Here is a 26703-nt window from a genome sequence, read left to right as displayed (position 1 = left end):
AGCAAAAAAAAGCAGGCATTGCAATCCTACTCGCAGATGCAATAGGCTTGAAACCAACCAAAATAAGGAAGGATAAGGATGGACACTTTATATTTGTTAAAGGTAATACTCAATATGATGAGATTGCAATTATTAATATTTATGCACCCAAACACAACGCATCTCAATTTATAAGAGAGACTCTAACAGACATGACCAACTTGATTTCTTCCAGTTCCATAGTAGTTGGAGATTTTAACGCCCCTTTAGCAATGCTGGATAGATCCTCCACAAAGAAGCTAAGCAAAGAAATTTTAGATTTAAACTTAACCATTCGACATCTGGACTTAACAGACATCTACAGACCATTTCATCCCAACAAAACTGAATACACATTCTTCTCGTCAGCCCACGGAACATACTCCAAAATCGACCACATCCTAGGCCACAAATGTAACCTCACCAAATTTAAAAAAACAGAAATTATTCCTTGCATCTTCTCAGACCATCATGGAATAAAAGTTGAACTCAATAACAACAGGAACCTGCATACCCATAAAAAACATGGAAGCTAAACAACCTTATGCTTAAGGATAGATGGGTTATAGATGAGATTAAGAAGGAAATCACCAAATTTTTGGAACTTAACAACAATCAAGACATGAATTACCAGAACCTCTGGGATACTGCAAAGGCAGTCCTAAGAGGGAAATTTATAGCACTGCAAGCCTTCCTCAAGGAAACGGAAAGAGAGGAAGTTAATAACTTAATGGGACATCTCAAGCAACTGGAGAAGGACGAACACTCCAACCCCAAACCCAGCAGAAGAAAAGAAATAACCAAAATCAGAGCAGAATTTAATGAAATTGAAAACAAAAGAATTATATAACAGATCAATAAATCCAAAAGTTGGTTTTTTGAAAAGATCAAGAAAATAGATAAACCTTTGGCCAACCTAACCAGGAAAAAAAGAGTAAAAGCTCTAATTTCATCAATCAGAAACGGTAACAATGATATAACAACAGATCCCTCAGAAATTCAAAAAATCCTTAATGAATACTATAAGAAACTCTACTCTCAAAAATATGAAAATATGAAAGAAATCAACCAACACCTGGAAGTACGCTACCTACTAAGACTTAGCCAGAATGAAGTGGAAATGTTGAACAGGCTTATATCAAGTTCTGAAATAGCATCAACTATACAAAATCTCCCTAAAAAGAAAAGCCCAGAACCAGATGGCTTTACGTCAGAATTCTACCAAACCTTTAAGGAAGAACTAGTACCTATATTACTAAACCTCTTCCAAAATATAGAAAAAGAAGGAATATTACCCAACACATTCTACGAAGCAAACATCACCTTGATCCCCAAACCAGGAAAAGACCCAAAAAGAAAAGAAAATTATAGACCAATATCACTAATGAATATTGATGCTAAAATACTCAATAAGATCCTAACAAACAGAATCCAACAACACATCAAAAAAATTATACACCACGACCAAGTGGGATTTATCCCAGGGTCGCAAGGCAGCCCAATTCATAATTGCTAAGTCATGGAAGAAGCCCAAGTGCCCATTGACCCACGAATGGACTAGCAAATTGTGGTACATGTATACCATGGAATGTTATGCAGCCTTAAAGAAAGATGGAGACTTTACCTCTTTCATGTTTACATGGATGGAGCTGGAACATATTCTTCTTAGCAAAGTATATCAGGAATGGAAGAAAAAGTATCCAATGTACTCAGCCCTACTATGAAGCTAAATTATAGCTTTCACATGAAGGCTATAACCCAACTATAGCACAAGACTATGGGGAAAGGGCCAAGGAAGGGGAAGAGAGGGGGAAGATTAGGGTGGAGGGAAGGTAATGGGTGGGGCCACACCTACAGTGCATCTTAGAATGGTACAGGTGAAACTTACTAAAGGCAGAATACAAATGTCTACATACAATAACTAAGAAAATGCCACGTAGGCTACATTGAACAGTTTGATGAGAATATTTCAGATTGTACATGAAACCAGCACATTGTATCCCTCGATTGCACTAATGTACACAGCTATGATTTAATAAAAAAAAAGAAAAAAAAACAATATACATAAATCTATAAATGTAATTCAGCACATAAACAAAGTAAAAAATAAGGCCATATGATTCTTTCAATTGATGCAGAAAAAGCTTTTGATAATATCCAGCATCCCATCATGATAAGAACATTAAAGAAAATTGGTATAGGAAGGGACATTTCTTAAACTAATAGAGGCCTTCTACAGCAAACCCACAGCCAATATCGTATTGAATGGAGTTAAATTAAAATCAATTCCACTTAGATCAGGAACCAGGCAAGGTTGCCCATTATCTCCATTGCTATTTAACATTGTAATGGAAGTTTTAGCCATTGCGATTAGGGAAACACTAGGGATTCTACTACAAAACTTTTAGAAGTGATCAAGGAATACAGCAATGTCTCAGGCTACACAATCAACACCCATAAATCTGTAGGCTTTATATATACCAACAATAACTAAGCCGAAAAAACAGTCAAGGACTCTATTCCTTTCACAGCAGTGCCAAAGAAGATGAAATATTTGGGAGTATACCTAACAAAGGACGTGAAAGATCTCTATAAAGAGAACTATGAAACTTTAAGAAAAGAAATAGCTGAAGATGTTAACAAATGGAAAAAACATACCACGCTCATGGCCGGGAAGAATCAACATTCTTAAATGTCTATACTACCCGGGCGGCACCTGTGGCTCAGTGGGTAAGGCACCGGCCCCATATACCGAGGGTGGTGGGTTCAAACCCGGCCCCGGCCAAACTGCAACCAAAAAATAGCTGGGCGTTGTGGCGGGCGCCTGTAGTCCAGCTACTCGGGAGGCTGAGGAAAGTGAATTGTTTAAGCCCAGGAGTTGGAGGTTGCTGTGAACTGTGTGAGGCCACGGCACTCTACGAGGGCCATAAAGTGAGACTCTGTCTCTAAAAAAAAAAAAAACAAGTCTATACTACCCAAAGGAATATATAATTTTAATGCAATTCCTATTAAAGCTCCATTGTCATATTTTAAAGATCTTGAAAAAATAATACTTCGTTTTATATGGAATCAAAAAAAACCTCGAATAGCCAAGACATTACTCAGCAATAAAAACACAGCAGGAGGAATCATGCTACCAGACCTGGGACTGTACTATAAATCGATAGTGATCAAAACAGCATGGTATTGGCACAAAAACAGAGAAGTCGATGTCTGGAACAGAATAGAGAACCAAGAGATGAATCCAGCTACTTACCGTTATTTGATCTTTGGCAAGCCAATTAAAAACATTCAGTGGGGAAAAGATTCCCTATTTAATAAATGGTGCTGGGTGAACTGGCTGACAAACCTGTAGAAGATTGAAACTGGACCCACAACTTTCACCATTAACTAAGATAGACTCTCACTGGATAAAAGATTTAAACTTAAGACATAAAACTATAAAATACTTGAAGAAAGTGCAGGGAAAACTCTTGAAGGAATCAGCCTGGGTGAATATTTTATGAGGAGGACTCCCCAGGCAATTGAAGCAGTATCAAAAATACACTACTGGTGGCTTGGCGCCTGTGGCTCAAGTGGCTAAAGTGCCAGCCACATACACCTGAGCTGGCGGGTTCAAATCCAGCCCGGGCCCACCAAACAACAATGATGGCTGCAACCAAAAAATAGCCGGGCGTTGTGGCGGATGCCTGTAGTCCCAGCTACTTGGGAGGCGGAGACAGGAGACTCGCTTGAGCCCAGTAGTTTGAGGTTGCTGTAAGCTATGACGCCATGGCACTCTACCCAGGGCAACAGCTTGAGGCTCTGTCTCAAGAAAAAAAAAAAAAAAAAAAAAATACACTACTGATACCTGATCAAACTAAAAAGCTTCTGCACAGCCAAGAACACAGTAAGTAAAGCAAGCAGATAGCCCTCAGAATGGGAGAAAATATTTGCAGGTTATACCTCCAATAAAGGTCTAATAACCAGAATCCACAGAGAACTCAAACGTATTAGCAAGAAAAGAACACGTGATCCCATCTCAGGGTGGGCAAGGGACTTGAAGAGAAACTTCTTTAAAGAAGACAGACGCACAATCTACAAACATATGAAAAAAAGCTCATCATCCTTAATCATCAGAGAAATGCAAATCAAAACTACTTTGAGATATCACCTAACCCCAGAAAGAGTAGCCCACATAACAAAATCCCAAAACCAGAGACGTTGGCGTGGATGTGGAGAAAAGGGCACACTTCTACACTGCTGGTGGGAATGCACAGTAATATGTTCCTTCTGGAACGATGTTTGGAGAATACTTAGACTTAAAAATAGACCTGCCTTGGGGTGGCACCTGTGGCTCAAGGAGTAGGGCGCCAGTCCCACATGCTGGAGGTGGCAGGTTCAAACCCAACCCCGGCCAAAAAAAAAAAAAAAAAAATAGACCTGCCATTCGATCCTATAATTCCTTTACTAGGTTTATACCCAGAAGACCAAAAATGACAATACAACAAAGACATCTGTACCAGAATGTTTACTGAAGCCCAATTCATAATTGCTAAGTCATGGAAGAAGCCCAAATGCCCATGGACCCACGAATGGACTAGCAAATTGTGGTACATGTATACCATGGCATATTATGCAGTCTTAAAGAAAGATGGAGACTTTACCTCTTTCATGTTTACATGGATGGAGCTGGAACATATTCCTTTTTTTATTTTTTTTGTAGAGACAGAGTCTCAGTGTACCACCCTCGGTAGAGTGCCATGACATCACACAGGTCACAGCAACCTCCAGCTCTTGGGCTTACGCGATTCTCTTGCCTCAGCCTCCCGAGCAGCTGGGACTACAGGCGCCAGCCACAATGCCCGGCTATTTTTTTGTTGCAGTTTGGCCGGGGCTGGGCTTGAACCCACCACCCTTGGTATACGGGGCCGGCGCCCTACTCAGTAAGCCACAGGCGCCTCCCTGGAACATATTCTTCTTAGCAAAGTATCTCAGGAATGGAAGAAAAAGTATCCAATGTACTCAGCCCTACTATGAAGCTAAATTATAGCTTTCACATGAAGGCTATAACCCAACTATAGCACAAGATTATGAGGAAAGGGCCAAGGAAGGGAAAAGGATGGGGGAGGTTAGGGTAGAGGGAGGGTAATGGGTTGGGCCACACCTACGGTGCATCTTAGAATGGGTACAGGCGAAACTTACTAAAGGCAGAATACAAATGTCTACATATAATAACTAAGAAAATGCCATGAAGGCTACATTGAACAGTTTGATGAGAATATTTCAGATTGTATATGAAACCAGCACATTGTACCCCTTTATTGCACTAATGTACACAGCTATGATTTAACAATAAAAAAAAGCCTTCTCACCAGATAAAAAATAAAAATAAAACTTCCTGTGGAAGGCAGATATTTCATAATGTTTTTAACTCTCTTATTGAACTGAACATGTCACCTGTCAGTAAAGGAGACTGATGGGGGATAAAACACAAACTTTCCCAACACTCCCAGAACCTGTCCCCACTATCATGGCTGAGACGCCCTAGGCAGGAAATTGGCATGTGCCTACCACACTCAGTATTTCTAAATCTAATGGAATTTTGTTTCTAAATATTAGTCCAAAAAAGATTGTACATGCACATATACAATCCCAGAAACAAGGACTCACCTTTATCTGTTCTTCTTTAAGAAACCAAAGTTGCTTTGGAAAATATTTCTCAGAGAATTGATATCCCATCTTCTGCAGAGACAGGAGAAATAGTTTTGAAAAGGGAAATGGAAGTTGTTCTTGGGAAGACCCTCTCTACCAAAAAGGGAGCCAGCTAGGAGAGAGGCCAGCCCTGCTCTCTCTGTCCTGGAGCTCTATGCTGCTCCTCTGCATTTCTCTCACTCCTTTTTTCCTTGGTAGAGGGTTCCCACCCCAGGGTCAGCATGTTCCTTCATCCTTCCCTTCCCAGAGACAAGGGGTCTGGGCTGTGAATGAGGAGGCCTGAGGCAGGGACTGACTGGAATGCGGGGGGGCGGGCAGGGACGTCTCTTGGCCCGGTGCTTCCGAGGGTTGTACTTAGCCAGCTGATACTCATCAAACTGGGCAAATTTGTCAGTCATGGCAGCACGGAGGCAGGCAGGCAGGGGCACCAGCTTGTTCTCACCTCCTTCAGCCAGGCTCTGTCAGAGAGAAAGAAGGTCATCAGAAACAAGACCTGAGCAAAGTCTCCAGAACAAAACAACTTCATGAAGCTACAAGAGGTCAAAGAATAGGGAGCAAGTTCCTAGCCCCAGCTGTAATATCTCAAGTTCTGTGGTACTAGGGAAGTCAGCAGACTTCTCTGATTCTTGTTTTCTTCATTAGAAACATGAGGTCCAGGCCAGGCACAGTGGCTCACAAGTAATCCTAGCACTCTAGGAGGCCCAGGTGGGTGGATTGCTTGAGCTCAGGAGTTCAAGACCAGCCTGAGCAATAGCAAGACCCTGTTTCTACTATAAATAGAAAAACTGAGGCAAAACAATCACTTGAGGCTAAGAGCTTGAGATTGCTGTGAGCTATGACACCACGGTACCCTACTCAGGGTGCCAGAATGAGACTCACACTGAGGGGAGGTCAAACTGTCTGAGTATTCACTCCAGAGATACAGTGAGCACAGGAGAGGGAACTAAGAGAAGGCCAAAGTACAGAGAAACTCATACCTGGTAGAACTCAGCTACCTGGATCCAATCAGAAGGCAACTGGACAATGGCACAGAAGTACCGACGCAGGTGGGGGCGGCAGACCGGCAAGAAGGCAGCAATGGCCAAGACTTTATTGGCCACATCACGGACATTCAGCTGCTGCCTGGAGTACAAAGATGCCTAGGGCACAAGGTGGGGAGAGTTGGCATCTCAGCTTCATATGTCAAACTCACCAATTTCTCCTACAGCTTCATATGTTAAACTCACCAATTACATCTACCTGCATAAAACTTTTCCTGAGCCTTCCATAGTGCCTGCAAATACAGAGCCCAAAACTCTTTTTTTTTTTTTTTTTTTTTTTTTGTAGAGACAGAGTCTCACTGTACCGCCCTCGGGTAGAGTGCCGTGGCCTCACACGGCTCACAGCAACCTCTAACTCCTGGGCTTCCGCGATTCTCTTGCCTCAGCCTCCCTAGTAGCTGGGACTACAGGCGCCCGCCACAACGCCCGGCTGTTTTTTTTTTGTTGTTGCAGTTTGACCGGGGCTGGGTTTGAACCCACCACCCTCGGCATGTGGGGCCGGCGCCCTACTCGCTGAGCCACAGGCGCCGCCGCAGAGCCCAAAACTCTTGACTTGGCAGTGCAAGTTCTCCACACCCTACCCCTTATCTGCCTTTCCAACATGTCTTCTACTGAGTCCGCTGATTGCCTTCCAAGCCAACAAGGCCCTTGCCCTCTTTGAAAGATCTGCATCAGTGTCTATTAAAATTTACCCAGGTTGGGGCGGCACCTGTGGCTCAAAGGGGTAGGGCGCCGGCCCCATATGCTGGAGGTGGCAGGTTCAAAACCAGCCTTGGCCAAAAACTGCAAAAAAAAAAAAGAAAATTTACCCAGGTTGGGGTGGCACCTGTGGCTCAACGGAGTAAGGCGCCAGCCCCATATGCTGGAGGTGGTGGGTTCAAACGCAGCCCCGGCCAAAAAAAAAAAAAATTTACCCAGGTTTAGGGTGATCCCTGTGGCTCAGTGAGTAGGGCACCAGCCCCATATACCAAGGGTGGTGGGTTCAAACCCAGCCCCGGCCAAACTGCAACAAAAAATAGCTGGGCATTGTAGTGAGTGCCTGTAGTCCCAGCTACTCAGGAGGCTGAGGCAAAAGAATTGCCTAAGGAGCGAGCCCAGGAGTTGGAGGTTGTTGTGAGCTGTGAAGCCACAGCACTCTACCGAGGGTCACAAAAGAGACTCTGTCTCTAAAAAAAAAAAAAAACATTTACCCAGATTTCAATCTTTGATTAAATCTGTTATCTTCTCACAGAAAACATTTTAGTCCCCTTCTCTGTTTGAGAAACACTATTTACTATTCCAGTTATATTTATACATCTGTGAAAGTATTTTGCTTCCCTAATAACACTATAAGCTCCTTAAAAAACAGATCCATATTTCATTATATCTGAGTGACTCTGGAGGCCTAGCATTGTGCACTTAGCTGGGCACTTACAAACAAACCAATCCTAGTATACTCTTTCCCCATCCTTCACAGAAGTTCAGGGACTAGGCCTCAGTCCCATCCAGAGATCTTCCCTAAGTGAAGCTTCTCACACACCATGGCCACATTCCCAAGCTCCCAGCTGCCCACTCTCATTCCCTCCTCTGCACCATAATACCTTGAGGATAAACTCAGGCTCCAAGGGGGCAAGTTCACTACAGACTTCAAGGATGGCAGCACCAGTGGGGTCAGCTGCATTTTTCATGTTTACCTTTGTGGCCAGAGTAGAGCACAGCAAGCTCATAAGAGCCATCTGGGGATTGAGAAAGAGTGAGGAGAAAGAAGATAGGTAATAAAGGACCAATAAAAACATCCATGCAGGCCAGATGCAGGGGCTCCTGCCTGTAATCTTAGCACTCTGGGAGGCTGAGGTAGGAGGATCCCTTGAGCTGAGGAGTCTGAGACTAGCCTAAGCAAGAGCAAGACCCCATCTCTTAAAAAAGAGGGAGGCGCCTATGGTTCAGTGAGCAGGGCGCCAGCCCCATATACGGAGGGTGGCCGGTTCAAACCCAGCCCCGGCCAAACTGCAACAAAAAAATAGCCGGGCATTGTGGCGGGCGCCTGTAGTCCCAGCTACTCGGGAGGCTGAGGCAGGAGAATCACCTAAGCCCAGGAGTTGGAGGTTGCTGTGAGCTGTGTGACGCCACGGCACTCTACCGAGGACAATAAAGTGAAACTCTGTCTCTACAAAAAAAAAAAAAAAGAAAACAAAAAAATCCGCGCAGAACACCTTACAAAATCAAGGACGGAGAGAATGGATCCCAGATTTAGGGTCCAACGAGAGGTCAGAAAAGGGGATTGGGAAGTGAGGAATAAGTGCTGGGTTGTGTCCCCTCCTTCCCTTTCCATCGGGGAAGAAACTTTATTCAGATACCCCATTCCCAGCCTCCGCCCCACCTCTATCAATCATTTCACAACTCTGGAACTTTCACCTTCTTTTCCTTAAGGATGTGGTCAGCAAGCTCAGGACGAGATTCAGAGACTCCAGATGTGAGCTCCAGGGCCAACTCCTCCACATCCTCCTCCTCCTCTCCCAAGCTCAGAACATAAAAAGGCATTGGGGCCTCTGCCCTTTCCTTGTCTTCTGGCTTTTGCTTCTCTTCTGAACAGGACCAACGACCCTGGGGATAGTGGCAGTTATGAATCAAAGCACATATTCACAGCCCTCAAACACAGACAGATCTGAAGGAGGCTCCCGGGGATAGGAAGAGTCCACATCTCTTTCCAGCACCTACACATTCCTCTTCCTTCACAACCCAGCACTGACCTTCCATCCCTGACTTCATGCTCTCACACATCACCTTTCCCTGCTCAACCCTCTGAGCCTTTACCCAGCTGCTCCATTAGCCCCTCTACTGCTCCTACTTTCACCTCTTATTGAGTCACAGCCTGGGAGCATGGGGCTCCTCATACCCCTCTTAGGGTGCTATTAGCATGTTTTGGGGGTCAGAAGAAAAAGAGCCAGGTCCCCAGCAACCTTGGCCCACTCTGAACTAGTCTCCTCATTCACTGCCACCTACCTTACAGGGCCAATGCTAAACTAAATAGGATAATGTATTTATGACTATGTAAATTAGAAAGTCCTAAATAAATGTAAGACAGCAGTAGCTGTGATCCTGACAACACCCTGTGAGGCAGATTTTCACTGGCTTTATTTTATTTGATTTATTTTTATTTATTTATTTGAGACAGAGTCTCAAGCTGCCACTCTGGGTAGAGTGCCATGGGGTCATAGGTCACAGTTACCCCAAACTCTTGGGCTTAAGCAACTCTCTTGCTTCAGCCTCCCAAGTAGCTGAGACTACAGGCACCCACCACAATGCCCAGATATTTTCGTTATTGTTTTTGCAGGTGTCATTGTTGTTTTAGCTGGCCTCGGTGTATGTGGCCGGCACCCTACCCACTGAGCTACAGGCGCTACCAACTGACTTAATTTTAAAGATGAGGAAATTAAGGCTCTATAAGATCAAGAAACTGTCCAAGGTTGCATAGGGTTCAGATTAGCCTTTTCCTTCAGCCCAAAACACAGGTATATACAGAAGCAATGTATGTTTGTCTACTGATTCTGAACTATATACTCAATGTGCTTATGCTTATGTATGACTGAAGTGGGCCTTGGGATAGACCCAGATATAGCCACTGGAAAATTACTCAGCAGATGTGTCTCAGATCTGATCTCAGAGGCACCTGATTGACTCTGCTATAGCACTGTCATGCTGACTGTCCAGAGGGGAGGCTTTCTAAAGACAGGAACTGATTGTGATCTATTGTCCAGAATCTCTAAACTAGATACATAATAAGAATAATAAGGCTCATGAAGATGGCTCTGGGGTAAAAGGGCACCTCAGAATATGTCTAAGGAATGAAGATATCCAGACCCAAAACAGCACAGAGGGAAACTGAAGCAAGAAAGCTATGATTATAACAAGAGATAAAACTGGAGTGAAGATGAGTGCCTAGAGCTATTACCAAAGTTGCTACCTGAACTGTCTCTGTAGCAGAGGTAGATTTTGAGCTATTCAGGTTATACAAATCAGCTTGTGTCCTGTGAGATATCTGGAGGCACTGGAGCAAGGGGCTGGCAGACATGGTGCTCTTTAGACTGGAGAGGGTTGCCAGGCACCGATTCTCTAAGGAGAGAATGTCTGAGTGGGCAGAGGCATGCCCATGTGTTTTCCCCATGGTCTTCAGGTCAGGAAGCATGGCCAGGCACTGGTTCTCCAAGGAGAGGATTTTTGGGTGGGTAGACGCATGTCCATGTGGTTTCTCCATGGTCTTCAGGTCAGGAAGCATGGCCAGGCACCGGTTCTCCAAGGAGAGGATGTCTGAGTGGGCAGACACATGCCCATGGAGTTTCTTCTCCATGGCTGAAACTCAACTAGCATATGCCTAGAAAGAGAGAGACAGACGATGAGCACCTGACTGCACTGGGAGCGTATCTTTCCTATAACACTCCTGGTAGAAAACCACCAAAATTGTTTTTCACTGGACTGGCTCATCCAGGGAGTATTCTAAGGGAGAGGGGTAAGGAAAAGGTAAGGCAGAGGCTTAAGAACAGGGATATTAAAAAAAAAAAAAAAAAAAAGGGAATGGCTAGAAAGAAAGGGAAGGATGTGTCTTTTCACGAAGGGATAAAGGGTGGTCCTCCAAGGCTATGCTTGTGATCCCTACTTAGTGGAAGGGCCTCACATATAATCCAGACTCTGGATTTTTGGCTCCAGAAAAACAAACATTTTGATCAAGTTCTTTATGCTCACTACCTCAACTTCCTTGTTCCCTACTCACTCTTCAAGCAACTCAATGGAATTCTGTCCCCACCAGTTCACGTCTCTATCTGACATCTATAAATGCCTCTCCCTTCACAACTCAGCACTGTGAACAACATAACTTCTTGTTACTACAATGAATAGACACGTCTTAGCCTTTATCTTATTTCACCCCTTACGTACAATGTGACATTGTTGATTACTCTCTCACTGAGCACTCTCTTCCTTTGGCTTCCATGATGCTATGTCCTTATAACTATTCTGGCTATATCTTCTTGGGGATTCTTTCTCTGCCATTCCTTAAAATTGATGTTCCTTGCAGTTCTATTCTAATCCTTTTAGATACTCTCCTGGGGTGGACTCTCCTATTCTGTGGCTCCAAATGACATTTCCATGTTAACAACTCCATAGATCTATTCCTCAACATAGGAGTTTACAGTGAGATACACTTGAATTTGTTTTTTTTTTTTTTTAGAGACAGGTCACTTTGTCACCCTCAGTAGAGTGCAGGGGCGTCACAACTCACAGCAACCTCCAGCTCTTGGGTTTATGTGATTCTCTTGCCTCAGCCTCCCAAGTAGCTGGAACTACTGGTGCCCACCACAACACCCAGCTATTTTTTTGTTGCAGTTTAGCCAGGGCCAGGTTTGAACCTGCCACCCTCAGTATATGTGGCCGGCGCCCTACTCACTGAGCCATAGGCACCGCCAATACACTTGAATTTGAATCTTAGCTCCTCCACCTTGGGATCTTGGGCAAGTTACTTAAATTCCCTGTGCATGCATGATTTTCTCATCTATATAATTAAGAAAAATGCCTACCATATAGAGTTAGAAAAAAATATATTAAGTACTTGGAACACTGCCTGGAAATTAGTAAATATTCAATAAATAGAAGCTATTCCATGAAGTGGGAAGTGTGTGAGAAAAAAAAATAAGAGCTATTCTTATTTGTTATTATCCACTAAACTCCCAAATCCTATGCATTCTACTCCCTCAATGTCTCTCAAATCTATCCAGTTCTCTCCATTCCTCCATTGTCGAAACCCTCAAATCCATGTGTAGACACACTGTATGTAGATCCAAGGAGATATAACCCCAATATTTAACACAGCCATCATTTACTATAGGATCCTATTTATTATCTTTCTTTTTTTTTTTTTTTTTTTTGAGATAGAGTCTCACTTTGTGGCCCTGGGTAAAGTGTCAAGGCATCATAGCTCATAGCAACCTCAAAATCCTGGGCTTGAGCAATCCTCTTGCCTCAGCCTCCCCTGACTAGTTTTTCTATTTTTAGTAGAAACTCAGTCTCACTCTTGCTCAGGGTGGTGTCGAACTCCTGAGCTCAAGCAATCCACCTGCCTTGGCCTCCCAGAGTGCTAGGATTACAGTGGTGAGCCACTATCTTTACCAAAATAAAAAAATCATCTTGTTGATTTGCCTATTTCTCTTTGTTAAAATAAAACTCCCTGAAGGGAAGAGCTCCTTTGTCTTATTCCCCTTTATTCCCAGAATCACACACAACCTGGCTTCTGATCACCTGCCGTATTGATAAACCAATCTAATTCTTAGCACTCTAAGCTTCAACCATACAAATTCTTTTCAGCTTAGGAATCGCCAAGGTATCTCTTAACTGTGGACCTTTGCACAAGCAATACTCATGAACACTCCACCTTCAACTAACACCACCCCTCCTCCAACCTTCCTTTACAAGGCTAAGCTCTACTTTCCTCTCATTCTGAGGCCTCAGTTTCATAGTCAATTCCTCCAAGGAGCCTTTGTTGACACCCAGCCCCCAGTCTAGTTTTCAGGGAGTCCATGGAGCCTATTCATGGAACCTACAGGATCTCCATAAACTGCAGATTAAGAATCTCCATCTGGGGCGGCGCCTGTGGCTCAGTGAGTAGGGCGCCAGTCCCATATGCCGGAGGTGGCGGGTTCAAACCCAGCCCCGGCCAAAAATCATAAAAAAAAAAAAAAATAAAAAAAATAAAAGAATCTCCATCTGTGCTGGGCCAGGTGGTTCCTGCCTATACTCCTAGCACTTTTAGAGGACAAAGCAGGAGGATCGCTGAGGTTAGAAGCTGGATACCAGCCTTAGCAAAAACAAGACCCCATCTCTACTAAAATAGAAAAACCAAGGCAAGAGGATGGCTTGAGCCCAAGACTTGGAGGTACCCAGGGCGACAGCTTGAGACTCTGTCTCAAAGAAAAAAAAAAAAAAAAAGAAAGAAAAGAAACTAGCCCAGCACTGAGGTGGGTGCCTGTAGTCCCAACTACTCAGGAGGCTGAGACAAGAGAATCGCTTGCGCCCAAGGGTTTGACGTTGCTGTGAGCTGTGATGCCATAGCACTCTACCAGGGTAACAAAGTAAGACTTTTGTCTCAAAAAATACATAAATAAATAAACAATAAATAAATAAAATTGACAGAAAAATAAGGGCAGTTAAATTGTTTTGCCCTTCTCTAGAGATAACCATTGCTAACAGTTTTATGCTAACAGTTTCAGGCACTCTCTATGCATATACAAATATGCATGTGTCTCCCCCACCACCACTGCTTTTGCTTTCTTCCAGGAGTCCTCAAACTTTTTAAACAGGGGTCCAGTTCACTGTCCCTCAGACCATTGGAGGGCCGGACTATAGTTTAAAAGAAAAAAACTATGAACAAATTCCCATGCACACTGCACATATCTTATTTTGAAGTAAAAAAACAAAACGGGAACAAATACAATCACACCGCCTCATGTGGCCCGCAGGCCGTAGTTTGAGGACCCCTGCGAGACAGACTCATAGTTTGGCTATTCCTCACTTAGTACTATCCTGGAGACCTGTGTTAGCACATTAACGTGGTTGTGTGATAGTCCAGCATACTAAGCACACACTGGTTCTCTCTTATTATCACACTGCTCACATTACAGTTTGCTGGTGGCTACTCTCTTCTTCCAGTGAGCACCCAGGGCAGAGAAGTAAGAGGGGCTGACTCTCAGTAGGTCTCTCTTCTCCTTTCTCTTTCTGTCTCCCCCTATCTCCTCCCCTCTTTCCCTCCATCTTTTCTCCTTCTCTCTCACCTCCCTTGCACACGCATCGGCCCTGCCGGAGTGGCCTGGAGAGGTGGGGCAGAGGCGCCCCCCGCCCGGCTGGCGCTCCTACCGAGTCTCCGCGGGGCCTTTCCCCCCCGGCTCACAGCTGCCGAGCCCAGCGCCCCAGCCCGGGGCCGGGGCAAGTTCTACCTGCGCTCGGACCTTCCTCAGAACGGCTGGGGACCGGAGAAGCCGGCTGCTAGACGAGGAGCCTCCAGGTTCAAGGAAGCAGGAAGCAGGAGCCCGGCTCTGGGCTCGCCAGGGGTGAGGGTGGAAGCCGGAGGAGGAGCCTCCTGGAGCGGGGAGGAGACTGCGCGCCCGCGGAGCCTCGCGGGTCGGGCCCGGCCAGTGCGCGCAGGATGCGGGGTGGCTGGAGAGCAGCGCGGAAAGGAGGTGTCGGGTCGGCAGTGCGAAGGCCTGGAGACGTCCGCAAGCTGTGGGAAAGGAATTCTCAGGAACCTGACAGGTGTGCAGCCATTTTAGAAAATCAGGTCAGAAACCAGCACTCCTCTTCCCCAGACTCCTGGAGTGCCTCAAGGCCAGAGTTCCTGGAAACACCCTACCCCCATCCTGACCTTAAGGATACCCAGAATCCTGACCCAAACTAGGTGAGACCCGGGAGCACTTGTGTGGCTCACTGCCCCATTCCACCTACACCGGTAAAACTAATAAAAGTTTTTTGCAACTGTATGTGGGCTCAGCTGATACCTGGCTTTTCCCCTCTATTAAAGTCTTTTCCTTGTTCCTGGACTGGCCTCCTCCTTTCTTGCGGCCGGGCACTTGTAGTCCCAACTACTTGGGAGGCTGAGCATGAGAATCTCTTGAGCCCAGGAGTTTGAGATTGCTGTGAGCTGTGATGCCAGAGCACTCTACTAGGGGCAACAAAGTGATACTCTGTCTCAAAAAAAAAAAAAAAAATCTTTTTTTTCTTTGACAGAGAATTTGTCTCAAAAAAACAAAATTGAGTGCAATGGCATTATCATAGCTCGCTCCAACCTCAAACTCCTAGGTTCAAGGGATCCTCCTGCCACAGCCTCCCAAGTAGCTAAGACTACAGTCACCCCCCTACACACCAGGCCCAGCCAATTTTTCTATTTTTAGTAGAGATGGGTGTCTTACTCTTAACTCCTAACTCCTGAGCTCAAGGGATCCTCCCACCTCAGCCTATAGGTGAGAGCCACCATGCCCTGCCAGAAGGTGGAATTTTTTTTTTTTTTTTGAGACAGAGTCTCAAGCAGACTCCCTGATTAGAGTGCTGTGGCATCACAGCTCACAGCAACCTCAAACTCTTGGGCGTAAGCGATTTTCTTGCCTAAGCCTCCCAAGTAGCTGGGACTACAGGCACCCGCCACAATGCTCAGCTTTTTTCTGTTGCAGTTTTTCTTTTTTTTGGCCAGAGCTAGGTTTGAACCTACCACCTCTGGTGGGGCTGGCGCCCACAGGTGCTGCCCACAGCTATTTTTTTTTCTTGCAGTTGTCATCGTTGTTTTAGCTGGCCTGGGCCAGGTTTGAACCCTCCAGCCTTGGTATATGTGGCTGGCGTCCTACCCACTGAGCTACGGGCGTTGCCCAAAGGGTGGAATTTTTAATTCTCTGATATCAAAAGGTGAAGTGAAAACCCTGACAGTGTATACTCCATAAGACAAGTTAAAACCACTCCCAGGTTGGTGGTCTCTTATCAGGAAAGAATGCTAGTCAGTTGTAGTGCTAAAAACACAGAAAGGGAAGACTGGACCAAGAGATTCGTTTCTATTTAGCTCATAAGAAAGAAAGCCAGACTGCTATTAGCAATAGAAGGAGGGAGCATAATGAGGCACATCTGACTTCCCAGCTGTTACAGATGGGAACTCAGTTTTAAGGTTTCTCTCGGGTCCTCTTGGCCAAGAGGGAGTTTGTTTGGTCAGCAGAGGGCTTAGAATTTTATTTTAGTTCACACCCCAAATTTATATGTTGAAACTATCTACAAAATGATAGTATTAGGAGAGGGCCATGCACGGTGGCTCACGCCTGTTATCCCAACACTTGGGAGGCCGAGGAGGGTGGATTGCCTGAGCTCCCAGGTTCAAGACCAGCCTGAGCCAGAGCGAGACCTTGGCTTTAAAAATAGCCAGGCATTGTGGCAGGGGCCTATAATCCCAGCTACTTGGGAGGCTGAGGCAAGAGAATCGCTGAAGCCTAGGACTGAGGTTGCTGTGAGCTGTGATGCCATGGCACTACCAAGGGTGACGAAGTGAGACTCTGTCTCAAAAAAGAAAGAAAGAAAAAGATGCGGGGTGCCCTCATGAATGGGATTAGTAACCTTATAAAAGGGCCAAAGGGAACCATCTATCACCCCCTTTTTTGCCCTTTCATCTTCTGCCACATGAGGAAGTGGCAAGAAGGCCCTCGACAGACACCAAATGCCAGGCCTTGATCTTCACCTTGACCTCAGACATCCCAGCTTCCAGAATTATTTATAATAGTTATTTATTTATAATAGAAATGTATATGGGTATTTTGTTGCAGCAGCACAGTGATACTAATATGACGACAAGTTTGGGAACCTCTGCCCCACAGTATTGCTAATCAGCATCACCTTGTTAGAAACGCGGAATCTCAGCCCCCCCCACTAAAGAACAATCTTTTATTTTATTTATTTTTTTTGAGACAGAGTCTCACTATGTCACCCTCAGTAAAGTGCCATGGCATCACAGCTCACAGTAACCTCAAACTCTTGGGCTTAAGCAATTCTCTTGCCTCAGCCTCCCAAGTAGCTGGGACCACAGGAACCTGCCACAACACCCAGCTATTTTTGTTGTTGTTGCAGTTGCCACTATTGTTTAGCTGGCCTGGACCGGGTTCAAACCACCAGCCTCATTGCATGTGGTTGGCGCCATAACCACTGTGCTATAGGCACCGAGCCCCACAATCTTTTATTTTATTTTATTTTATTTTTGAGACAGAGTCTCACTTTGTTGCTCTTGGTAGAGTGCTGTGGAGTCATAGCTCACAGCAACCTCAGACACCTGGGCTTAAGTGATTCTCCTCCTCAGCCAGTTGTTGGGTGGGTCAGGGAATATTTCTTGTTCTTTGCGCCACAGGAGGTATCTCAAGGGAATCATCTGGGCGGAGGTCATAAGATCTTCTTAGCTGAGTATGAGATGAATCTGGGCAGAGGCCATGAGATTGTCTATTGAGAGTACATATAGTGAGAATAAGATGGAATTAGCTAGGGTAGGGCTGAGACCACACAGATGGTCTGGTCAATTTAGGTTCCATAGGACTGTTACCTCCTCATTTCCATTCTTGTTTGGGAAGGACCCTATCACCTATTAAAATGCTCACTTCTGGTCAGTCTTAGTGCACACTCATTTTCCTCCACTTTGATTCAACAAATATCTGCTAGACACCTAATTTTTTTTTTTTTTTTTTTTTTGAGACAAAGTCTCAAGCTGTTGCCCTGGGTAGAGCACCATGGCGTCATAGTTCATAGCAACCTCCAACTCTTGGGCTTAAGCAATTCTCTCACCTCAGCCTCCCAAGTAGCTGGGACTACGGGTGCCTGCTGTTGTATTTGTCATTGTTGTTTGGTGGGCCCAGACTGGATTCCAACCCGCCAGCTCCGGTGTATGTGGCCGGCACCCTAGCCGCTTGAGCTACAGGTACCGAGCCTGCTAGACACCTGTTAAGGGCACAGGATAGTGCTAATACTTGGATAGAATGTACAAAACATGCCTTCTTGTCAAGACGCCATGGTACATAGAGACAGAAACATACAGAAGTCACAAAGACCCAGGAACAAACTATAGGGTAATAGGGTGGGGACAAGGATCTCCAGCAACTGCCTGCAGGAGATGGACTTTGAACTGGGAAGGGCAGGCCTCTGATAAGAAGGTTGGAAGGGAGTTAAACCAATACAGTGGAGAAAACTTTGGTTTTACCTGATTTTTTTTTCCTTTGTGAATAATTATGTTTAGACTCACAGTATAAAGACTGTACTTTCAGGGATCATTTCTATAGTCCTTTACAAGATTCACAGTATGTATTTCTGTTTAACCACCATACCTTGAAACCATCACACAAACTGAGATAAAGACAAGCCTGCACTTATGGGGTAGAGCTTAGTACCCCAGACAAGCCCTTCTAGGCCATCTGAAGAAGCAGAAGCCAATTAGCGGACTACAGGAGCCTTGGTGCCTTCAGACTCCTCTGACTCAGAATAACCCTGCATTTTTGGTTTTATCTGTTGACCTTTACCAACATCTTCCTTTTCTTCAGAGGATATTCCCCACTGACTAGGCTTTCTTACCAGAATTTGTGACCTAAATTTGCTTCTCTTCCCCTTGAGAAGCAGAGTCTGAATCTGGGCTGACCTAGTGACTTGCTGGACCAATATAATGTGGCAGAAGTTGCCTTCTGGAACTTATAGACCTCAGTCAAAGTCACCTTTCACCCAGGACTCTTGAATAGTCTCCCTTGGGAAGCCCTGACCTGCCAAATTAGTGCAAGTACCCTGTGACTGCCACACTGAAGAGAATACATATAGGTGCTACATTAACAGCCTCAGCTCAGGGCGGCGCCTGTGGCTCAGTGAGTAGGGCGCCGGCCCCATATGCTGAGGGTGGTGGGTTCAAACCCAGGCCTAGCCAAACTGCAACAAAAAAATAGCCGGGCGTTGTGGCGGGCGCCTGTAGTCCCAGCTGCTCGGGAGGCTGAGGCAAGAGAATCGCATAAGCCCAAGAGTTAGAGGTTGCTGTGAGCTGTGTGACGCCAGGGCACTCTACCCGAGGGCGGTACAGTGAGACTCTGTCTCTACAAAAAAAAACAGTCTCAGCTCAGCTTTCTGGCCATCCCCCACCAGGGCACCAGACATGTGAAAGAAGTTGTCTTGAACCCTCCAGACCAGCCCTTCGACTACCAGACTATCATCAATGACACATGGAACAGAAGAATCATTGAGCTGAATCAAATTCTGCCTAAGTTTAGTGAAACCAATGACAAGTAAAATTGTGAGATATAATAAAATGGTTGTTGTTCTAAGTCACTAAGTTTTAGGCAGCAGTAGATAACCAGTATACCAGGCCTGCAAATTTTTAGGCATCCTTCCCGTTAAACCTTTTTTTTTTTTTTTGCAGTTTTGGCCAGGGCTGGGTTTGAACCCACCACCTCTGGTATATGGGGCTGGCGCCCTACTCCTTGAGCCACAGGCACCACCCCCTTTTTTTTTTTTTGAGGCAGAGTCTCACTCTGTTGCCCAGGCTAGAGTGCCATGGCCTCAGCCTGGCAACCTCACAGCAACCTCAAACTCCTGGGTTTAAGAGATCTTCCTGCCTCAGCCTCCCTAGTAGTTGAGACTACAGACAATTGACTTAAGGCTGGCTATTTTTTTTTACTATTTTTAGTAGACTCTAACTCTTGCTCAGGATGGTCTCAAACTCATGAACTCAAGAGATCCTCCTGCCTCTCACTCCCAGTGTGTTAAGATTACAGGCATGAGCTGATGCACTTGGTCCCTTATATCTGTATTAACAAACACTTTTTTGTTGTTGTTGTTTTTTAGAGACAGGGTGTTTATCGCCCTCGGTAGAGTGCCGTGGCGTCACAGGTCACAGCAACCTCAAACTCCTGGACTTAAGTGATTCTCTTCCCTTAACTTCCCAAGTAGCTGGGACTACAGGTGCCTACCACAATGCCTGGCTATTTTTTTTTGTTGTTGCAGTTAACAAACACATTTTTTTTTTTTTGAGATAGAGCCTCAAGCTGTCGCCCTGGGTAGAGTGCTGTGGCATCACAGCTCATAGCAACCTCCAACTCCTGGGCTCAGGTGATTCCCCTGCCTCCACCTCCAGAGTAGCTGGGATTACAGGTGCCCGCCACAACGCCTAGCTATGTTTTGGTTGCAGTTGTCATTGTTGTTGGGTGGGCCTGGGCTGGATTCGTACTCTCCAGCTCTGGTGTATGCGACTGGCACCTTAGCCACTTGAGCTACAGGTGCCGAGCCAACAAACATTTTGGAATAGACTTAGTAAGAGGCTATTTTAAGTGGCAATATTTGCAGTCACTAACACAAACTTCTCCAAATTAACTACAGAAATTGCTCTGGCCAGGCACTCCAGCCACTTTCATTACCTCATTATCAGAGCTCTAGTCCCAGCACCTGAATTCTGTTTCTGAAGTACGCTCTGGAGGCTGCTGCAAGACCTGGTGGAATTGTGTAGCCATTTAGATAGTGAGAGACTGGCATTGCTACTTTAGCTGTTAGGAAATCTACAGAGAAAGAGAGGCCCCCTGGTTTATCTGGCAGGGACTAGACAACATATATTACAATCAGATAATCCCTTAGCACTGTCCTCTGGGAATGCCTGAGAAGAGGAGTTCCATGCTAGTGACTAGCAGTCCATAACACCCAGCTAGTTTATCTATTTTTAGTGGAGATGAGATCTCAATCTTGCTCAGGCTGGTCTTGAGCTCCTGACCTCAAGCAGTCCTCCTGCCTCAGCTGCCCAGAGTGCTACAGGCATAAACCACTTAATTTTGTATTTCTGAGACAGGGTCTCACAACACATGCCTCTTTGCTTGGCCCAGCAGATCTGTATTTAAATCTTCCTCTGCTACTGATTAGCAGTGTGACCTAGGCTCAAAAACCCTGAATAGGGCCAGAGACGAGTCCTTGAGTCTGCAATAAGATCAGATGATGCTGATCTGGCATAAAGGCCAGACAATGTTCTCCATTTGAAAAGTCTGGGCCGGTGTACTGGGAGGATGAGATGGGTGGATTGCTTGGGTTCAGGAGATGGAGATCAGCCTGAGCAAGAGCAAGACACTATCTCTATTAAAAATAGAAAAACTGAGGCAGAGGGCGGCACCTGTGGCTCAGTCGGTAAGGTGCCGGCCCCACATACAGAGGGTGGCGGGTTCAAACCCGGCCCCGGCCAAACTGCAACAAAAAAATAGCCGGGTGTTGTGGCGGGCGCCTGTAGTCCCAGCTACTTGGGAGGCTGAGGCAAGAGAATCGCTTAAGTCCAGGAGTTGGAGGTTGCTGTGAGCTGTGTAATGCCATGGCACTCTATCCAGGGCCATAAAGTGAAACTCTGTTTCTACAAAAAAAAAAAAAAAAAAAAAAAAACAACTGAGGCAGGAGGATCACTTGAGCCCAGGAGTTGGAGGTTACTATGAACTATGATGATGCCATGACACCCTACCCAGGGAACAGAGTAAGACTCTGTCTCAAAAAAAGAAAGAAAAGTCTCACATCCTGTATTATTCTTCCAAAAATCCCTGTTACAATCAATATTGTAACAAATAAAACAAACTGATGGAAAGAAGAACATATTACCCCTTGTTCTGGCTGAGCTTCTTTGAAATTCACAGCTAGTTATTTGATAGCAATTGGATGTTAGATTCCTCAAGGCCATGTCGCTAAGCCTCCAGTGGCACTTATACCTATTAATTGCTCCCACTTGTAGAGTCCCAAGTATGAGTTTTATGGATAAAGCCGGCCACTCGGTGGATATGAATCTATACTAAGGAGGTGGCATGTTAAAGAAAGCAGGCTCTGAAATACTAGAAGTATCTAAACTTTTACCAGTTTAAATATATGCTCAATACTTACATACTGTGTGACTTTGGGTGAGTTACTTAAATCCTCTAGGCTTCAGTTTTCTCATCTATAAAATGGGAATAATAAGAGCACCCATTTTTACGGATTGTATTGGCATTCAAATGAGATAATGTACATAAAGCACTTAGCATAATTCCTGGCACAAGCACAAACAATATTAGCTATAATCTAAAATAAGCAGTTCTTAGTCTGTCAAGAGAGTTGAGGGTTTGTCTAAAAAGTATGCATGAAGGCTCAGATTGCTTATTTGACGATAAGTCAAACTGCTATATAGTGAGAGGACCTCTAGCCCCCTAGGTGTCTTGGCCTCAATTGGAGTCCAGATGAACCTGCAACATCAGGCTACAGTAGAGTAACCCTCTGTATGGCCTTCATGGTCTCAGGGGACTGTACTCATTTGGCATCATTTAGCTTTCTGAACTTACAGCCTGGGAATTTGATTTACAGACTACTAAGGCACGCTTTTCCAAATGTCCCTAGAGGTCCTTAGGACTACCCCAAGCTCTGGGACTCATGAAGTACAGTAACACAGTGGCATTTATAGTATTAAGTTATTATGCTTATTTTGTGGGTTAAGACCCTGGAATTCAAGCTGATTAACAAACTTACTCATGATTACTAAGGCAGCAATTGAATTTAGACTTGAACTAAAGTTACTGATTCTAACTCAGTATGCTTTCAAGGCTATATATATGTATATATACTTATATATTAGTGGTGAGATTATACTTTATATTATTATAAGTATATATTATATATTTGTATATTATTATAGGTATATATTATACTTATATAATATAATATATATTATTATATTATAAAATATATATATATTTTTTTTTTGAGGCAGAGTCTCACTTCGTCACCCTCAGTAGAGAGCCATGGCATTATAGCTCACAGCAGCCTCAAACTCTTGGGCTTAAGAGATCTTCTTACCTCAGCCTCCCAAGTAGCTGGGAGTATAGGCACCCACCATAACACCCTGCCATTTTTTTTTTTTTTTTGTAGAGACAGAGTCTCACTTTATGGCCCTCGGTAGAGTGCCATGGCATCACACAGCTCACAGCAACCTCCAACTCCTGGGCTTAAGCTGTTCTCCTGCCTCAGCCTCCCGAGTAGCTGGGACTACAGGCATCCACCACAACGCCCGGCTATTTTTTGGTTGTAGTTCAGCTGGGGCTGGGTTTGAACCCGCCAACCTCGGTATATGGGGCCAGCGCCTTACCAACTAAACCACAGGCGTCGCCCTACCCTGCTATTTTTTTGAGATAGAGTCTCGCACTTGCTCAGGCTGGTCTCGAGCTCATGAGCTCAAGTGATCCACCTGCTTCGGCATCCCAAAGTGCTAGGATTACAGGCATGAGCCACCGTGCCTGGCCTAAAGTTATATATTTTTTCATTATCCTAATAGGAGATGCAGATTATTACAAATCAGCTATTGTAATAATATCATGAACATCTGTCTCTCAGAGGGAAAAAACAGTATAATCTCACCACTAATGATATATACATATGTATGTATGTGTCTGTATATACTCACATACCATGTTTTGGTGATCATTTTACCAGGCGCTGTGATAAATTCACACTTTTCCACCTTGGATTTGATCCTAGAGGCTAGCCTGGATTTGGAATACATACTATGATCCTAAAAGAGTAATTATGACTGTCATGGCTATTGACCTACTCTGTGATGTCTGTCCTAACCAGCCTTTTGGTCCTTCTGTATATGAGAGACTACTCTCATGAAAAACCTTCCTTTTCATTACCTAAACTATGTACCACTTTATTTCCTACACTGTATAAATTCATTCCATAATTCTGTTAAACAATTTGTGCAGTTTTCTTTTTTTTTTATTATTATTTTTTTTTTGTAGAGACAGAGTTTCATTTTATTGCCCTCGGTAGAGTGCCGTGGCGTCACACGGCTCACAGCAACCTCCAACTCCTGGGCTTAGGTGATTCTCCTGCCTCAGCCTCCCGAGTAGCTGGGACTACAGGCACCCGCCACAACGCCCGGCTATTTTTTTGTTGCAGTTTGGCCGGGGCTGGGTTTGAACCCGCCACCCTCGGCATATGGGGCCGGCGCCCTACTCACTGAGCCACAGGTGCCGCCCTTGTGTAGTTTTCTTTGTTTCTTTTCTTTCTTTTTTTTTTTTTTGGAGACAGGGTCTCACTTTGTCATCCTTGGTACAGTGCCATGGCATCATAGCCCACAGCAACCTCAAACTCCTGGGCTTAATCAATTCTCTTGTCTCAGCCTCCCAAGTAGCTGGACTACAGGCGCCCACCACAACACCTGACTATTTTTAGAGCCGAGGTCTCGCTCTGGCTCACACTGTTCCAGCACTCAGGCAGTCCATCTGCCTCTGCATCCCAAGTGCTGGGATTACAGGTATGAGCCACCTCACCTGGCTATTTCTTTTCTTATTTTGAGATGAAGGTCTCACTGTGTTGCCCAGAGTGGACTCAAACCCTTGGGCTTAAGCAGTCCTCCCACCTCAACTTCCCAGGTAGTTGGGTCTATGGGCATGCACCACCATACCTGCCAGTTTTTCATTCTTTTGGTTAGATGTTGCTGCTGCTACAGCCTGGAGTGTGTCTTGCTAAGATGCTTGCTTTCTCAGCAAGTCAGATTTTCATGTGACTTATGCCCTTCTATTTTTTTTTTAAACTATCATTTTCCTTTCTTTTTTTTTTTGAGACAGAGTCTCAAGCTGTCACCCTGGGTAGAGTGCCGTGGGCCTCCCAAGTAGCTGGGACTACAGGCGTCCACCACAATGCCTGGCTATTTTTAAGATGTAGATGTCATTGTTGTTTGGCGGGCTGGGTTGGATTTGAACCCGCCAGGTCTGGTGTATGTGGCTGGCGCTCTAGCCACTTGAGCTATAGGTACCGAGCCAAAACAATCCTTTTTCTATCAATCCTAGTATCTAAAGCATAATATCTATAGTATATTCAACAGAGAAAAGATTGGGAGAAGAAGCTAATTCCATTTTTATTCAGTAAATAAAACTATGAGTCAAGTGAAGAAAAAAGATAAGAATAAATTTAAACTGATTCCAAAACTTCACATTTAGGAAATGGGGGAAATGATAGTGCCAATAAAGCATGATGCATCTGTACTAATGATGGTGGTACCTCTACATGGACGTGAAAGCTGCTGAAAAAAATCACTAGAATCCAGGTGAATCATCAAGGCTGCAGATACAAGAGAGGGAAGCTCTGTATCAGGAAGCACAAAGCAAAGTAAACAAAGCACATGCACAACCCAGAATCAGGATTAGGAGACAGAGGTTGTGTAGACTCACACACTCTTATTGCTACTAAACATTAACCTACATGTCCAATCCTATCCAGTACCTGAATCAATCTTGAAGAGATGAGACAGATATTAATAATTCCACCCTCATGAACAAAGGAGGTTAAGGAAAGGGGAGGAGCCGGCAGGAAGCATCTAAAACACCTTGGTTCTTTCTTTCTTTCTTTCTTTTTCTGAGACAGCATCTCACTTTATCACTCTGTAAAGTGTCCTGAGTAGCTGAGACTACAGGCATCCACAACTCCTGGATATTTTTAGAGATGGGGTCTCGCTCTTGCTCAGGCTGGTCTCAATCTCCTGAGCCCAAGCCATCCACCCCCCTCGACCACCCAGAGTGCTAGAATTGCAGGCGTGAGCCACCATGCCCAGCCTAACAGCTCGGTTCATCATCTGGTTTACCAAAGATAAGAAACTTGGGCCTCTGAGCAGTCCTCAAACTATCCTTTCCACATCTCCAACATGGTTGTGCAGTCTGTATGAATGGTTTCTGTTCCAACTCCTGATTCTTACTCCACTTCCTCTCTGGGGTTGAAATACTACCCTAAATCTCAGTCTGCTTGGCTAGGGCCCCAAGATGTTGTCTACATCTAGTCTCCTCTCACTGAAGAATGGATTGCTGACTAGGGTCCTGCTTCAAATTAGAAATTGTTCCTCCCCTCTCCTCACCCTACCCTCCATTTAAAAACTAAATAATGAAAATCAGAAACTTTGGTGGCGCCTGTGGCTCAAGGTGTAGGGCGCTGGTCTTATATGCCGGAGGTGGCAGGTTCAAACCCAGCCCTGGCCAAAAACCACCAAAAAAAAAAAAAGAAAAGAAAATCAGAAACTTCTGCAACTAACCATGCCATCCATATATCGCTGGACACTTGCTTTGCAGCTCCACTAGGGATAGAGCCCTCTCCCTTAGAAGCTCTGATCTGGTTTACTGCCACCCTGTGGATTGGAGAAATAAGAGAAGGCCCATCCAGGAGAGCGTGCTACATTGGGAGCCAGGAGAGGACAAACTTTTAGGGTAAGAGCTAGTTTTCAAGCCAGTCAGTTCCTGCAGAAAGATGAAAGAGAATGGGTTGGCCACAGATTATTAGATTTGGTAAGAAGTAGATCATGGTAACAATGGAAGGAGGTGGTTTCAGTAGTGTGGTGGAGCAAAAAGCCAGATTACAGAGAATTTTATTTTGAATGCTTTTTTTTAGTAGAGAAACTCAGATAAGAATGATTGAA

General features: G+C 44.8%; 1 protein-coding gene across 8 annotated transcripts in view; it reads right to left on the bottom strand.

Annotated features, from left to right (window-relative positions):
* Positions 1–15210, bottom strand: part of TEP1 (telomerase associated protein 1) — a 56148-nt gene extending 40938 nt beyond the window's left edge. For 3 of the 8 annotated variants that reach the window (XM_053596171.1, XM_053596174.1, XM_053596177.1), the window contains exons 1-7: positions 14711–15207; positions 10684–11103; positions 9147–9335; positions 8333–8467; positions 6690–6851; positions 6009–6170; positions 5671–5742 (exon numbers count right to left, since the gene is read on the bottom strand). In XM_053596171.1, coding sequence (XP_053452146.1) covers positions 5671–5742; positions 6009–6170; positions 6690–6851; positions 8333–8467; positions 9147–9335; positions 10684–11079 — 1116 coding nt within the window. In that variant the 5' untranslated portion in view covers positions 11080–11103; positions 14711–15207. Of the gene's footprint in view, positions 1–5670; positions 5743–6008; positions 6171–6689; positions 6852–8332; positions 8468–9146; positions 9336–10683; positions 11104–14548; positions 14691–14710 lie in introns of those variants that run through there. The other 5 variants (XM_053596178.1, XM_053596175.1, XM_053596173.1 and 2 more) reach the window with 5 other exon arrangements.
* Between the last annotated feature and the right edge of the window lie 11493 nt (positions 15211–26703).

The sequence above is a fragment of the Nycticebus coucang genome, chromosome 6, assembly GCF_027406575.1.
Source record: "Nycticebus coucang isolate mNycCou1 chromosome 6, mNycCou1.pri, whole genome shotgun sequence".
Taxonomy (NCBI): Eukaryota; Metazoa; Chordata; class Mammalia; order Primates; family Lorisidae; genus Nycticebus; species Nycticebus coucang.
This window is presented reverse-complemented; position numbering and strand designations above follow the sequence as displayed.